We start from the raw sequence: 14,431 nt of genomic DNA, 5'->3' as shown, positions 1-14,431 counted from the left end.
AACAGAAGTATCGCAGTATTTCAGTGTATTGATATTTTTCTTAGCCCACAACTGTATATGGTTTGAAAAAAGATTCAGTTGGAAATGTTTTGTAGAGATGTAAAAATAAACAGCTGTGTTTCCAGTCATTTTTGGCTCCAAAACAATTTTTTTTCACACTTGTGGTGATATGTGATGACATGCTTCATTGCAACATCCGTCTGATATCTGGATCACCTCCTGTAGGGTCACCGGCTGATCAAATATTTAAATTCTTCTTTGATCTCACAACGTCTTATTATGATATTTTAAGGCTTCCTTGCTCCAGCAAGCACCGCGATAAATCACCCTGAGAAAATGCTGCTCGTATGACACTTAATTCTAGCCGGAGAACATACTTGAGAGATGTGAACATGTACAGTAAAGTTGCGTGTAAATGTCAAGATCACGGCGACACGCTGAAATAAATATAATTAAGAAACTGTCTTTTCCACTCGTAAAACATGATTGCAACGAAGAGACAGATCAAACGCGCATGAAGGACTCATTGATAGGCCTCCAGTGATCATCGTGCGCAACTGAACACATAAAACATAATCATTGTTCTTTGACTCATATCTGGAACATTATTGCAGCTTCCCCTTATTGACACAGCTGTTAGCCAAAGTCAAGACGCGCCACTGCAGACGACGGTGCTTCTTTATATTGTGCCACACAGCCGCTAATGACAGCTTTAGTGGTGGTAATTCCAAGGGGGGTTGGAAGGTGTGTGAGTCATGTCCCCCACCACCCCCTCCAGGCCAGATGTCATGCCAGGTTTCCAACTGGGTCTGGAGCAAGAATCTTAAACGGCAGCCCAAAATTGTATAAAGAGAAACTAGCAGCAACCATGATCTAAACTACAGGAGTCGACATGTTTTACTCCATTTTATCTTTGTCTTCATTCAATTTGTATCAATAACTAACAATATTTTGCTTTGATCTGAGCTGTGTGATACTGAGGTTATCATAAAATTGAGTCAACAATGGCTCAGCTTAGCTTATAATACTGACATGTGTATGATCCAGTGACATCTTGTGGTGCTTCACTTACATGCGAGTCAGTCTGCAAATAGTTGAATGATTTTATTTTTGGTTTATTTGAGACATCTTGATGTAATTACTTGTTGAGTTGCACTACGGAACTGTCACAAATATGTGCACTGATTTACTATTGATATTAATATTATTAAATCACGGCTTCAGTGAGTCCAAATCCTGCATTTTCTGTTGAAAGTTTTGTTGACTGAATGAAAAACTTTCCAGTGTTAGCCCTTCCCACACGCTTCCTTCCTACAACGTGTCGCAGAGTTTCACCCTCTCCGCAATCTTTCTCTAACTTCTCCTTCTCTCTCTTCAAGCAGGGCTTGAAACAACACAATATTGCAGATGCAAACTGAGCGAGGTGAGACAGATGGATTGTTGACGCTCTTTCGCTGAGCTATTCACCGTCCAGGATACTCCACCGCGTGCTCCAACTGTCGTGTCTCATCAACCCGGAAAAGGAAAAAGAAAAAAAACTGGCAGTATCCCGTGACCTGATGAAAAACTATTTTACATGTACTAGCAAGAAAATCCGATGGCATCCTGAATGTTGGGTCAGGGTTCGACTGGCTACGTTTGCTTCTATAGTGTGAACCCTGAAGGAGGTCATTCTCTTTCTCCCTTGGAGCTGATTAGATCATGACTTGAATTGTATTGAGACAACCAACAAAACTGCTCGGCTGACAAAACAACCACAGTTCTTGTTTTTTTTTTTTTTTTTTTTACCTTAACAGCAAAATGATGGACAAGGGAACTGGACAAGCCAGAAGTCATTTGAGCACACCGATAGCTATTAACAGTAACAATCGATATTCTAGAAGGATGAGTGTATAAATATGACTCTATGACTGTTTTTTTTTTTTAATGATTATTTATGTGAATAGTATGGATGTCAAAGATTAAATCTTTGAACATTAACCAATTTGGTGTAAAACTTGAATTAAAAAAAGGTTTCTATATTTTGTAACTGTTGTACTAGATATCAAAGAATGAAATCAGAAGTTATTTGAATCACACGTATAAAACTGAACTTTTCCGCTGATGATGTACGTTTGTTCCTCTTGAGAGTAAATATTTTGGATTCATCTACTTTTATTATTGTTTTCATTATTCCACTTCTCATTATCTAAGATAAATCAAGGGGGCTACGAATTAATAGCTAGGTGGAATCACATTCAATATAATGGACAAATCAAGTTAGATCAGGGCATATATTTTTTTCTACTAGTATATTTATTTATTCTAATAATCTATGAGGAAAGTTCACTCACAATATATAGATAATATATTCCTGATACTTTAAAGTTCCTCAAGCATCGCAAAAGCTGATGTTAATTCCAAGTCTCCCCAAAAAGGAGTCGGCCGTGATGGACCAAGTGAATATGCACTTTCTTGCAGACTTTAATCCTCGTGTTTTCCCTCCTGCGTGTCACCTCTCCACGGTGAAGAGGAGGAGGAGGAGGAGGAGGGCTGGTAGGTGGGAGGTGGGTCGGTAATTCATGCACACATGTGCCTGCCTGTTCCTCCAGTGACAGGGCCGGGGGAGGGGCGCATGATAAATTGCCTTCCACCGGGGACCTCCGAGCGAAGCCACCGTGATGTGGGTAAAAATGGAAATTGCTCCTTCTTTACCGTCATTACATCAGTTTAGGACGCATGCGGACCCCAACACTCACCGAACAGACAGAAGAGTGGCCATGCGAGTCGAAGGACGCCGCAGGTTGAAAGAAAAAAAAAAAAAAAAAAGCCGAAATATTAATGCTAATAAATAATTGGGAGTCGAAGTTTGGAACGAGCATTCTTGTTTCTTGTTAACGGATAAAATGTTTAATGACAAAGCTATATTTTCCATCAACACTAGAAGTCATAATTTCCAAATTGAAAATAAAGAAGAAATGAGTTAAGTTAAATTAAATTACGATTAACCAAAAAAAACCTCCTCAGCCAGTTTAATCGATTTAAAATACACACAGTGATACATGTGTTTCAACGTATTCGGCGTGTTTGACAATTATAACATCCTAAATTTAACAAACCCAACTTCTAGTCCTCTGTTAAGTAAGAATTCCCTCACTTGCATTTTTTTCATGACGGAAATGCGTACTCTGTTTTACCTTGAGAAATTGCGCGACAATTCTGAATAAAAATAATTGATCGAGTTCCTAAAATTCTATCGAGAAGTCGAGAAAAGTTGAAATTCGTTAAGTATATATATATATATATATATATATATATATATATATATATATATATATATATATATATATATATATATATATATATATATATATATATAGTCGCATGTCCGAAACCAATAAACTCTTGGTTTAAACTTTAAGCCATGAAATCAGCCATTTTTGCACGCGTTTAAATCTAGATTTTGATTTTTACGTTTCAAAAATTTATTGCAAGACGACCACAACGCCGTCCGCAGCAATTTCTTAAAATTACGTGAATAATGGAAACAATTCAGAAAATGAGGCACACGAAGTTCTATGGAACAGAACTGTTTCTTATTTTCTCCAGAATACATACAAAAAAATACCAATTTTCTTTCCAACACCTGAAAAATAACGTGGACAGTTTTTCTGTTTTTTTTTAAGAAACAAACATGCATGTAAATTAATAATTCTTCTTCTCGATGAGACATTTAAATAAGAACAAATACAATCAAAGACAATCAAAACCCTTACTTTTGAATTTAACGTGTGTGTGTGTGTGTTTCATTTTTAATGCACTTTTGAGTTGCTCAAATATTTCTTTTTTTTTTTTACTCCATCTCGCAGCTTTTAAGCTGAAATATAAATAAATACAGTCCACGGATCCCGCCCATTTCTATAAAAGTCTTTTATATTTGCATTCTGATAAAGTTTTCACTGGTATCCAAGCGCGGACGCTGTGGTCAGTCTCTGGCCGTACAGTGCGTATGGGGAGTAGTAAGGACCAGTGGCAGCGGGGACGGGGACCGGGGCGCCGGGGGTCGGCAGGGGGCTTTTGGAGTAGGGGTGATAGCGGCTGCTGAGTCCTAGTGCGTGGTGCGGGCTCCGGAGAGCTAGAGTCCCTGGGCTCCCGGGGGCCCCTGACGGGGGCATGTGCATGTGACACGCCATGGCTGCTGCCGCGGCGCTGGCCAGCGAAGAAGAGCCCGGGTACCCCGAGATTAACTTCTCCGCTCCGGTGAAAGCTGTGTGAGTCCTCAGGTGGTTCAGAAGCTCCTCCGAGGTGGAGAAACGCTTATCACACGGTCCATTGGCGGAGACCCAGTTACACACGTGAGGGAGGGGGTCGTTGGGGAGCATGAAGCCGTAGGGGTACAAGGGGTGACCGCTGAAGGATGGTGCCGAGGAGTGGACCCCCGGGATGGGGTGCGTGGGGTACATGAGGGGGTAGCTGGACTTGAGCGCAGAGTCGTGGGTGCAGTTGGCGCTGGCTGCCCCCGCGAGGTGGCTGGCACAGTGGTAGCTCAGGCAGTAAGGGTCTCTGCACAGGCTGGCGGACATGATGGACGGAGGAGAAGCCCCGGCCAGCGGGCTGGAGCCCGCCTTGCTGCAGCCCAGGGAGCCGGCCAGCTGCGCGTTCACCAGGCTCCCACCGTGCGGGAGAAAGTGTTGGGGGTACCCGGCGTAAGCCCCCGCTAAACTCCCCGGGTACGTCATGCCTGCAGGCGGCAGCGGGAAAACAGTCTGGCCCGGCTTGTACGGAGACACCGGCGCCACAAGTCCAGATCCGAGCACAGACGCGGAGCTGACCGAAGTTACAGCCTCCGACGTGGAAGTCGCCTTCGCGCCGTGCGTGGTCTCCTGGTGCTGGTTCACCTCCACGTTAATCCCACCGCAACTCACGCTTATCCTGCTGTGACTGGTGGTTCCGGTGCCGTCCGGAGAGCCGCCTTTGTTGCAGTCGCTCTCCTTTTTCTCGTCCCGCTCGCTGCACTTAACCTCGGACGGCATCGGGGAAGCGGAGGTGCTGGAGGAGTTGGGGCTGCCGGTCCTCGGCGTAAACGGCTGGCAGGTGGCGCTCGGCACTCGGAAACCGGACTTCTCCGCGCCCGCGGAGGACGACGAGTCCTTCTTGTCGGAGGGCTTGGAGTAGGGCTTGAAGCTGGACTTGTCGTCCACGCCGATGTCGCTCAGCTTTAAGGGACCGGATTTAGATTCCTTCTCGCTAGATCCATTGGCGGAGACGGAGGAGAGTTTGGAGGAGGGCGGCGGGTCCGGCTTGCCGATCTGCGAGCAGGTCTGAGCCAGAAGAGCCAGCGGACTTTTCTTTGCGTCCAGCTGTTCAAAAACACAGATATATCAACTTAAAATACCCTTTTCTGAAAAAAACATTTTAGTCTTATGGCGCGTTCAGGGTCTTCTAATAATAAGACGCGTTTCTGATAATGTTAAATAAAAATAACTGGCACACTACAATGATCTTAAATCGACTTCAAATGTCATGTTCTTACCTCGATCGGGCTGACCGGAGTAGACGGCAGCGGCTGCAGGTACTCCGGGTGCAAAATGTGTCCCGACCGTGCGGTGAGCATTTTCAAAACCTTGATAGGAAGTCGCTTCGCTTGCCGTGTTGGGTCAGACGGAGGTTCTGGGTGGAGGACGGGCTGGCTGGAGCTGCTATTCCGACAACTGCTGCTTTCCCAGGCGGCGCGGAGGCGATCGCTGCTGTTATTATTCGGATTATTCGGAGCAGACACCGAGGGCGATGTGCTCATGTCCCGCAAGTCAGGGAGTTAAACGGCGACGCTTTGTTCAGATTCATTTAAAAAAGAGAGAAAAAAACTCGAATAAGCAGCAAAAAAGGAAAAGGAAAGTGTCGAAAAATCAGTAATCCTGGAGGGTGGCGGCGGCTGGAGAGCGCAGATCCGCGTCTGGCACCATGAGCGCTGCGTCTCCTCAGTGCGTCAGTCGGCAGGTCCTCTCCCTCTACTCCCGCAGCTCCAACTGGTAGAAATGTTCACTTCAAAAGCATCTGAATTAGTCCGAGATTAAAGCCTTTGCCGCCTTCCAATCAAATGGGACCCCGAGGTGATTGGAGGGTCAAGGGGATGTGACGTTCTCCTCTTTGTGAGCGCCTCTGTTTTGACAGCTCGGGGGAGGAGACTCGGGGAGCGCAGTCTGGTTGGCGTGGACGCCCGCGGTGTTTTTCTTCACTGCGCTGAATCGGAAGCTCGTTTACTGTCTACTAAATATTTCCCGGACTTATCGAAAAACATCTATAATTCTACATATCGGGTCACTGAACATCAACAAAGCATCACTAGTCTTGTGTTTCTAGACCGCCCGAACCGACATGCTCAGATGTAGAACTAAAGAAATTCGTAAAAACGAATTAAAGATCCCAAAATATTAGATTATTATTTGTGTTTTGTACGTCTAGCTAAACGTGTTGTATCCCAATGTGATGTGAGCATATCCATACGAAGGACGTAAGAACAACACGAACTCGTTTCCGGAGCGCGAGGCATCCACAAGACCAACCGCTCGCCTGAACAGACAAGCGTTGACAGGAATAGAGCGATGTAGTGATGGAGCGACGTGGATGTCACATGTTTTCAGTATAATACACACCGCCCTTCTATTTCTATCTCCACCCCTCCGTCAAGTGTCAATTCTGCTCCACCGCAATCAATCAGTTATTTGTCAGACGCTGTCAATCCTGCCCTTGATTTATGTCAGCTATTGTGGCTGATTACATGCCAGCGCGACAACAAATGGCTCTTCTGCCACACGCACACCCGCCTTTTACAGCAAAGACATCGCTCAGGAGTTAGGACACATTTGTATCTTGTGGGGAGGATTGACAACAAGTGACGTCCCACAGAGCATGAAGCAACTTTTTTTTTTTTTTTTTTTTTAATGAAGTAAGGCTTGTGACATCTTCTCAATTAATCTATTAAAGGCCTCACATGACATGAATAAATAACAAAGCTCTAGAAAGTGTGCTGATGTGTATGAATAGTCAACGCCCAAATATATACTCAACATGTTTTAATTCAGAAGAATAAATAAAGGTTTCAATATAGTCGTTCATGTCATGGATATTTGTAGTATGAAACTTCTACTTAGAATTAAGTTGATAAAACTTAGATAAAGAAAACAGCACAATTATTGTCATTTTTAGGTTGGGAATATCGACAAATATACGTTTTTAAATTCGTCATTTATTATTCATTACACTATATAGTACAGTGTTTTGCGCACTCATGAGGATCCGAAAATGCATTTGGGTTCATGTTACGCAGCGTAGCTTGATACTAGCCATTTATTTATCCCCAAAAATATTATTAAAATCATCATCAATCATTATATTTTATTTATTTATGTATTACGTGTGCAATTGTCTTCAACACACATTTTGGCAAGTGGTTTACTATATTAGAACTTGTTTATTTATGTCTGTAAATAGATGTTCAAACTATCGATCTGTAATGATTTATTTTAAATATTATTACGCATTAACTATGCAATGCATATCTCACCACGTTCTTATGCATAGAATGTATACAGGTTAAATCAGTATACAATAGCGTGTGTAAAAAAAAAGTTAATAATAATACTTTAACTTTAGTTTATTTGACTCCTGAATGTGTTGTGTGTTTTTATACATACATTTCCTACATACAACTTCTTGAGAGATTATTTTCTATTTATTCCATTACAACATACATATTTATTCATAACAATAAAACATGGACTCATTCCCTTATGTGTTATGTTATGTTATATCATATAAACCTGTTCCAAAAGAAATATTTAAAAAAAAAAAAAAAAAAACCCAAACCATCCACGTTGACTTCATTTTTATTAAAACTGGATGCAAAGTATTAATTTTCTCGAAGGTGGAGGTTATGTGGTGCGTCAGGTCTAAAAGTAAAGGCAGGAAAAGAAAAAAAAAAAAGGCAGTGAACTGTTCACCAGTTGAGATCGCTAATCAGTATTGAGTCTGGGGGCGATCGCTGCGGCTTTCATCTCGATCCGAATGGAGACGCTCAATTAAAAGTCTATCAGTTTGTGAGTAAATCAAGGTTGTCACATCAAACAAAAACGATTATTATTGCAAACCCGCCTCGACCATTAATCTCTCTCTGAGATAATCGGCTTGACAGGTCAAGAAAACCAGGAGTGGAGGGCCGAGGAGAGCTTGGGTTCTTTTTTTTTTTTATCCCGCTTTAGGTTCACTGTTAATGATTAACACACTTTATTTGTGTTTCTGAAACAACACCGCAACGCAGAAGGCCTCGCGCTTGCGCGTTATTTATATTCCAAGTTTTTATTTTGGATGTTTTTTGCGCATGCTGTGTGATTGATAACGCGCTGGCTGTCAGCCGGTGAGTTATTAGGGCGAAGAAGGACGACCATCAATTTCAACTGTCAGCTCCAAAACCCTCTTTAATGTCCGCTGAGGAGTGATCTCAGGCTCCTGACACCCCGAAAACACTCCCCTTGGAACACACGCCACCATATTCGAGGTATTCAAACACATTAAAAAAAAAAAGAAAAACAACACATAAAAAAATTAAACAGACTAGAATTATAGAATTGTAATCTATACATGTTAAAAATGTGTAAATTAATTTATTTATTAACATGATGACATCAATCCCGTTTTTAAAAAGTCGCTCTAAAGCATTACTGAGAGCGCGAGCACAACTTCAAGTTCAAGTCCTGCATACATTATTAAGCACTCCCAATACATTTTAATAACAATCGATATCGACCCACTGGACGTATTACATTCAAAGAAAAATCCTCTGGACGCTAAGCGAAGTCCGCCTCATCACCACTTTACCTGACCTCAATGTTTACTCATAAATCCCGGCGTCAGCGGTAGTGTGACAGCGCTAGGAAGCAGTCCGTCTATACATGTTAAAATACAAACACTAGTTGGATGAATCCAGTTTTGAGATTCTCGGAAGTCGGGACGGAGACTGAAGCTCCAGCTCTCGCTCTCTCCTTCCTCGCCTCTCTCTCCTCCATGAATGGGAGGTGGCTAGTGACGTCACAGGGGCGGCATTGTGAAACGGAAGACGCTGCAGTTCAGAAGTGAATTTGTTATTAATTATTATTAATATTGCTCCATTTTTAGATTTTAGAAAAAAACAACTGTCATTAAGAGTTGGTTTATTTCTGATACTAACAAGGACAGCTGACCCTAACACATCTGACCCTAACTCACTGAATCCATTTCACATCTGCATTAAATCAATAGCTTCAGTCTCAACTGTAATGGAGTCTTGGATGATTGCACTGTTGTTTAATGACTATTAATGACTGCCAATAAGCACTACGTGTTCAGCCTTTCCAGAGTGTCCCCTAGTTTTTGCTCGGTGTAGCTGGGACTCCAGACAACCACCTCACAATAGAGCAACTGCTGTTCAGTTTAACTAGTCGAAGTGCATCAATTTTGCCGGTAGACGTTGGAATATGACAAGGTGGCCTTTTTCCACAATTCAGAACTAAGTTTACCATGGAGTCAGCCCAAGATTTCATCGCTGCCTTGACTGGAAGATGTGTTGGCACCTCCCTCAACTCTCACTTTGACCGTTGCTCTCATTGTACTGCGGCTGAGATCGGCACCTTGAAGTGAAGTCCTGAGTTTGAGGGATGGTGATGCGGTTTTGAGACCATGGCTGACATGGTCACCACACACACTAGTAGAATAAACACAACTGAATGGATTTGTGCTGCGGCAAAGAGCGATCGAAGATTTGTCACAGAAGAGGAACCAGTGAGGCAACTTTTTATTGCTAGTGCAACACTTTTATCAATGCCGTAATCTAAGATGGGAAGTTACCAGAATCTCTCTTTTAGACAACAAATTTAGCATGTTTAAAGCTCATGGGTTTTGCAAGCCTCCTTATACGCAATGATGTTGTCTTCTCTTCACCAATTGTCTAGTGGTCTTGTTGCCCATGAGGCTTTTTCTACATCAGGATTGTAAAACTAAATTATACACGAGGCAAAAACTTAAAACAGCCTCAGTCATTAGTGGAAGATTTATACTTAAGGTCATAAGCAGCCTGGTGTCAGTCTAACTTTTAAATGTTGCTGTGTAACCTTGGCGGAATTGTTACTATTATATCAGATTAACTGTTGATATTCGTGACCTCTGTTTTCTTGAGGCTTGATGTTTTCTCTGACGTTCACAATATTGATGTTTTCTTTTGTGGATTATATTTTTAGAACTCTCGTGGGCCACATACAATTATTCTAAGGGCTGGATTTGGACCCTGGGCCATGAGTTTGACATGTGCTACAGCGTAGAATTGGGTCTAAAGGCGGCACAAAATACAGTACAATCCTTCTCTGTCTAAGAAGAACCAGCGTTAGTTGCTGATGTCACAAGGGATGTCATCAATTAAACGCTTGTAACAACTGACCTGCATTTCAGTTGGAATAAGAGGTCAGAATGTGAAGGGAAATAATGTTGAAAAACATGTCTATAAGTGCAGTCTGTGATGGATTAGGACCCTGTCCACGGTGTCCCACAGCTCTAAGGCTGTGTAGCTGGGACAAATGTTGACGTGGAATGAATGGATGACTTGTCTAGTCTTTGTGTGCTAAACCTGAGCAGTTTGGACACATAGCTAAGGTGCCAGGTGGATTGTGGAGAAGAAAGATATGTAGGAAGCTGGAGATGGATGGAAAAAGAACCATGGTGGTTCATGGATGTGGTGATGTGACAGATGTGAGGAAGGACACAACAACACCATGTTCCCTACCACGACACAAATAGGAAACATACTAAATGCCAGCTATCTCCAAGTCTGCAAAAAACATGATATATAAGCAAAAGTCTGACTAAAACAGCGATCTAAACGCTTCAAAACTGACAATAATGTCGCTGTGTGTACATTTAATCCATCTTTCACGCAGATTGTATTGTATTCCTTTGAAGATTAGACACTCAAACTAACTTCATGTCAGTTATTTAACTATACAACGCATTGATTCCGTGTCAGTTTCCAGCGTGAGGAGTAAATCTGCTTTCACGCTGAGCAGCAGCGGCTCCTCACTTCCGCACATGAGCAGGTCAGCTGACACACGCGACACGCGGAAACTGTAAAGTCATTTGCCAAACTAGATCAAATTTATCGGCCGAAATCCAGCGACAACGCCACTGCATGCCCGAGTCGAGGAGTTCCTTCCTCCCACATGCAGGACCAGGATTAGAAACCTTCATATTTCCCTCCGACGACGCGGTTTGAGCGGACTATCGTTCGTTTGTTATGGATAAAGTTATGAAACACAACGAGCCGCCGGTGGCGCTCAATGGGACTCACGTAAGTTTTTGAAGCTCTACTCTGGGCTGTTTATCGCTTGCTTTGTTCAACAATTGTGCAATGATACGTCCAAAAACAAAAATAACGCGGGTGCTGTTTGCTTCGCCATCACTGACGTCATGTGACTCACCACTGTGAGCCACACTGGAGACGTGGTTTCTCCTCCTTCTGTCCCGGGACATATTCATTCATTCATTCATTGTACTGAAATTGAGATAAATACACCTTCACAACAATATAAAGGAGAAACAACATATGTTGCACTGTATGCAAATGCATTTGGTGTGCAAAACATGATGACTCCGACTTAAGAAATGAGGTATTACAGATGTAAATATTGAATAAACTCGCCCACAGACCCTTTACATTTGACTTAACATTTGAGCAAATACAGTAGGAAAGCAAATGAAAACGAAACCACTCCGGGTTGTGTTATCAAATTAACCTTTATACACTGTAGTCACGTAAGTACCGCATGTAGTTAACCGATATTAAATTAGAAGTAATATATAACCATTGTTATTCATTGCTGCTGTGCAATATGAGTAGGATATGACAAATCTAATGTCTATCTATTTGTTGTGCGATACAATTTTCTAATTGTGAGGAAACTTCATTGACACCCTGTTCTGTCATGGATGACATATTGCCAGTTGTGCTGCTTCTCTGTGTTGTAGAACCAAAGTGGATAAAGATGTGGGGGGTTTATTTGTGGTGGAACAGATGACGGTTTTAAGCTATATTGCTGCAGTGTTCCTAGTATCTCAATTTCAATTCACTGGAAACTACAGCTATGGTGGCGGGACCAGGGGCTGCATTGTTCTTGGAATAATGTTATTTCATTTGGGCACTTTTTAAGATAATTTGTGAAACTGGTCTGTGACACTACTTTTCAGATTTCCTTCATCGGACACGACTGCAAAGAAATCCCAGAGTTCCTCGGGAACACGTACGGCCACTTCGCCACACGATTGGATTTGAGCTTCAACCAGCTCAGGTGAGACTTCTCCTCTTTAAACCCGCTGTCCTGTCTCAAGGCATCTTTAGATTCGGCCGGGTATCCTGGAATCTCTAGGTGGTCCGTCTGAATCAAAGAGTAGAGCCAGCTCAGGAGCGGTTGCCAATGCCACGCTGGGCCGGGATAAAAGGTGCGGTCGATAAATGTGACATGCTAATTTAAGGGAGGAGATGCCACAGTCAGGACTTGAAGGCAGCTGCTTCAGAGGGGGCTGCCATTTCAGCAGCAGGATGAGCAGAGCTGATGTGGCATGTTAAAGAGTGGAGATGATGGGTTGCAGGGCGCCTTTGTTCAGAAGCCTTTTCAGGACTGGCAGGTCATAAAGTGGTTTCATTAGTTTTTAGTTTTCAGCCATCACATCTAAGTGCATTTATCTGTTTTCAATTGGGCTTATTTACATCTACTGCAGAGTCCATGTTTGAGCTGGTCGCATACCACGAGCCACAAGTGACATGGAAAGTTTGCTTCGACGAAAACGAATAATCACAAATATACTTCCTGGATATCTATGAGACAACTAATCCCATCACCGTTTCAGCTAACCATAGTGGCTATGTGTTTGAGAGAACATTGTCCTGTAGATGGCTGATCTACAAAGGTCCCATCTTGTCCAGATGTTGAACGTGTATTTCATGAATGTGACTGACAGGTTACAGCTAAGTGAATATATTAGCTATATTTTGCCGCTCACCTTGCATGAATGCGTTCAGGTCCTCCAGCCTGCTTTGGTCTGTGTTGGCTGTTTACAGTGCTGAAGACATTCAACTCCATGACCTTGTTGTTGTGTCTCTGTGTGAGCATGTGAGCGGATCTTGGAGGTACTTCTTGTACTTTACATGCCTCGGACTCAAATCTGGTGCGAGACATTGCCAGAGTCTGTTGTGGCAAATAAGCTTATTCCTGTCCGCACAGCTGACATCGATGATCCGCCTGCCTGACAAGGAGTCACAATGAGAAACAAGCTACTGGCGTCACTTTGAACCCCGGTGTGTTACATGTGTCTGTGTGTGTGGGTGAGAGCAGCGCTTGTGTCGCTGTGAGCACAGCGCTGAGTGGCTAGGCAGGTAATGGCAGGATGGAATTATTATAGCGACCTGTCACACCTACACCGTGCGGTCTCTGTGCTACGCCGTCTCTCTGTCTCATCAATGTGTTGAGAAGTTTGGCTGGCGGAGAGATCCCTGTCTCTGGACAGCCGTGGACGCGGTCGTGGCGTCCACTTTGTTCCAGGTCAGGTGTGCACATGGTGCTCTGAGTGGGCATGTGTTGTGCCGACATGATTCCACTGTGTGATGGCGTGTCAGCATCTGTTACAACCCACGTGATCGCTATGGAGGTTCATGGAGGATGTGTGTGTGTGTGTGTGTCTGTGTGTGAGACGCTCGGCAGCAATCTACCATGACTAGATGTGAGCTGTCCCTTTCATTCTGAAATGACTAGGCACGATAGGAATGACAGTCATGAGATGTTTGAGTTGCGCCTGCTTGTCGCATTCATGTAAACATGTAAAAACAACTGGGACATTAGCTTTTATTAACAATGATGAAGCTCATTCCAGTTGACTGGCTTTTTAACAGCCGGTATAAAGTGCTTTATAGCAGTACAGCGCTTAAGACGGACAGTAACAGACTATTAAAAGACACAAGCACTGCACTTCCTGCCATCACAGCCTCCTGTGGATGTTGGAGGATGATCCTTTTTATTGTCCTCTCAGAAAGAAGGAAAAAGGGGCAAAAATGTAGTTTGAAATCAGTTGAAATATCACTTTAAAATAATTGGATATCCTTATTTCCCCATTTTCGCTTATTATTTTCCACCATTTGGTGATGTTCTGTACTTCTGTGTGGACTTGTGTCCACTGATGCTCATATACCATGTGTCTGTGGTGACAGAATTGTTCATTTGATACTACGAAGGTTGAAGGCTTCAGAATGATGCAGTTGGATTGGCACTACTGACTAAGCAAGTTATGGTCGGTGGCTGTTCTACTTGGAAATCTCCCAGCCCGGGCAAGACCTGTCCCCTGTACCATCCCCATTACCAGGGGTCTCACACTGATCTAGGGC

The 14,431-nt window shown here is 43.1% G+C and overlaps 2 protein-coding genes across 2 annotated transcripts in view; one reads left to right on the top strand and one right to left on the bottom strand.

Moving 5' to 3' along the window:
* Positions 1 to 3,409: 3,409 nt before the first annotated feature.
* Positions 3,410 to 6,115, bottom strand: znf503 (zinc finger protein 503). The gene is made up of 2 exons (XM_053875235.1): positions 5,513 to 6,115; positions 3,410 to 5,339 (listed from the first exon to the last, which is right to left on the bottom strand). Exons 1-2 carry the CDS (start codon positions 5,774 to 5,776, stop codon positions 3,936 to 3,938), a joined length of 1,668 nt encoding a protein of 555 aa, XP_053731210.1. The 5' UTR covers positions 5,777 to 6,115; the 3' UTR covers positions 3,410 to 3,935.
* A 5,007-nt stretch (positions 6,116 to 11,122) lies between these two features.
* Positions 11,123 to 14,431, top strand: part of lrmda (leucine rich melanocyte differentiation associated) — a 241,689-nt gene continuing 238,380 nt past the window's right edge. Inside the window, exons 1-2 of the mRNA XM_053876068.1 lie at positions 11,123 to 11,347; positions 12,244 to 12,344. Coding sequence (XP_053732043.1) covers positions 11,294 to 11,347; positions 12,244 to 12,344 — 155 coding nt within the window. The 5' untranslated portion in view covers positions 11,123 to 11,293. The remainder of the gene's footprint in view (positions 11,348 to 12,243; positions 12,345 to 14,431) is intronic.

The sequence above is a fragment of the Synchiropus splendidus genome, chromosome 9 (assembly GCF_027744825.2).
Source record: "Synchiropus splendidus isolate RoL2022-P1 chromosome 9, RoL_Sspl_1.0, whole genome shotgun sequence".
In the NCBI taxonomy this organism is placed as follows: Eukaryota; Metazoa; Chordata; class Actinopteri; order Syngnathiformes; family Callionymidae; genus Synchiropus; species Synchiropus splendidus.
This window is presented reverse-complemented; position numbering and strand designations above follow the sequence as displayed.

Bases quoted from the DNA above. Each gene is read 5' to 3' on its own strand.
- znf503 (XM_053875235.1), bottom strand. From the start codon at position 5,776: ATGAGCACATCGCCCTCGGTGTCTGCTCCGAATAATCCGAATAATAAC. The intron at 5,340-5,512 runs GTAAGAACATGA...GTTTTTGAACAG, and splicing joins CTCCGGTCAGCCCGATCGAG to CTGGACGCAAAGAAAAGTCC.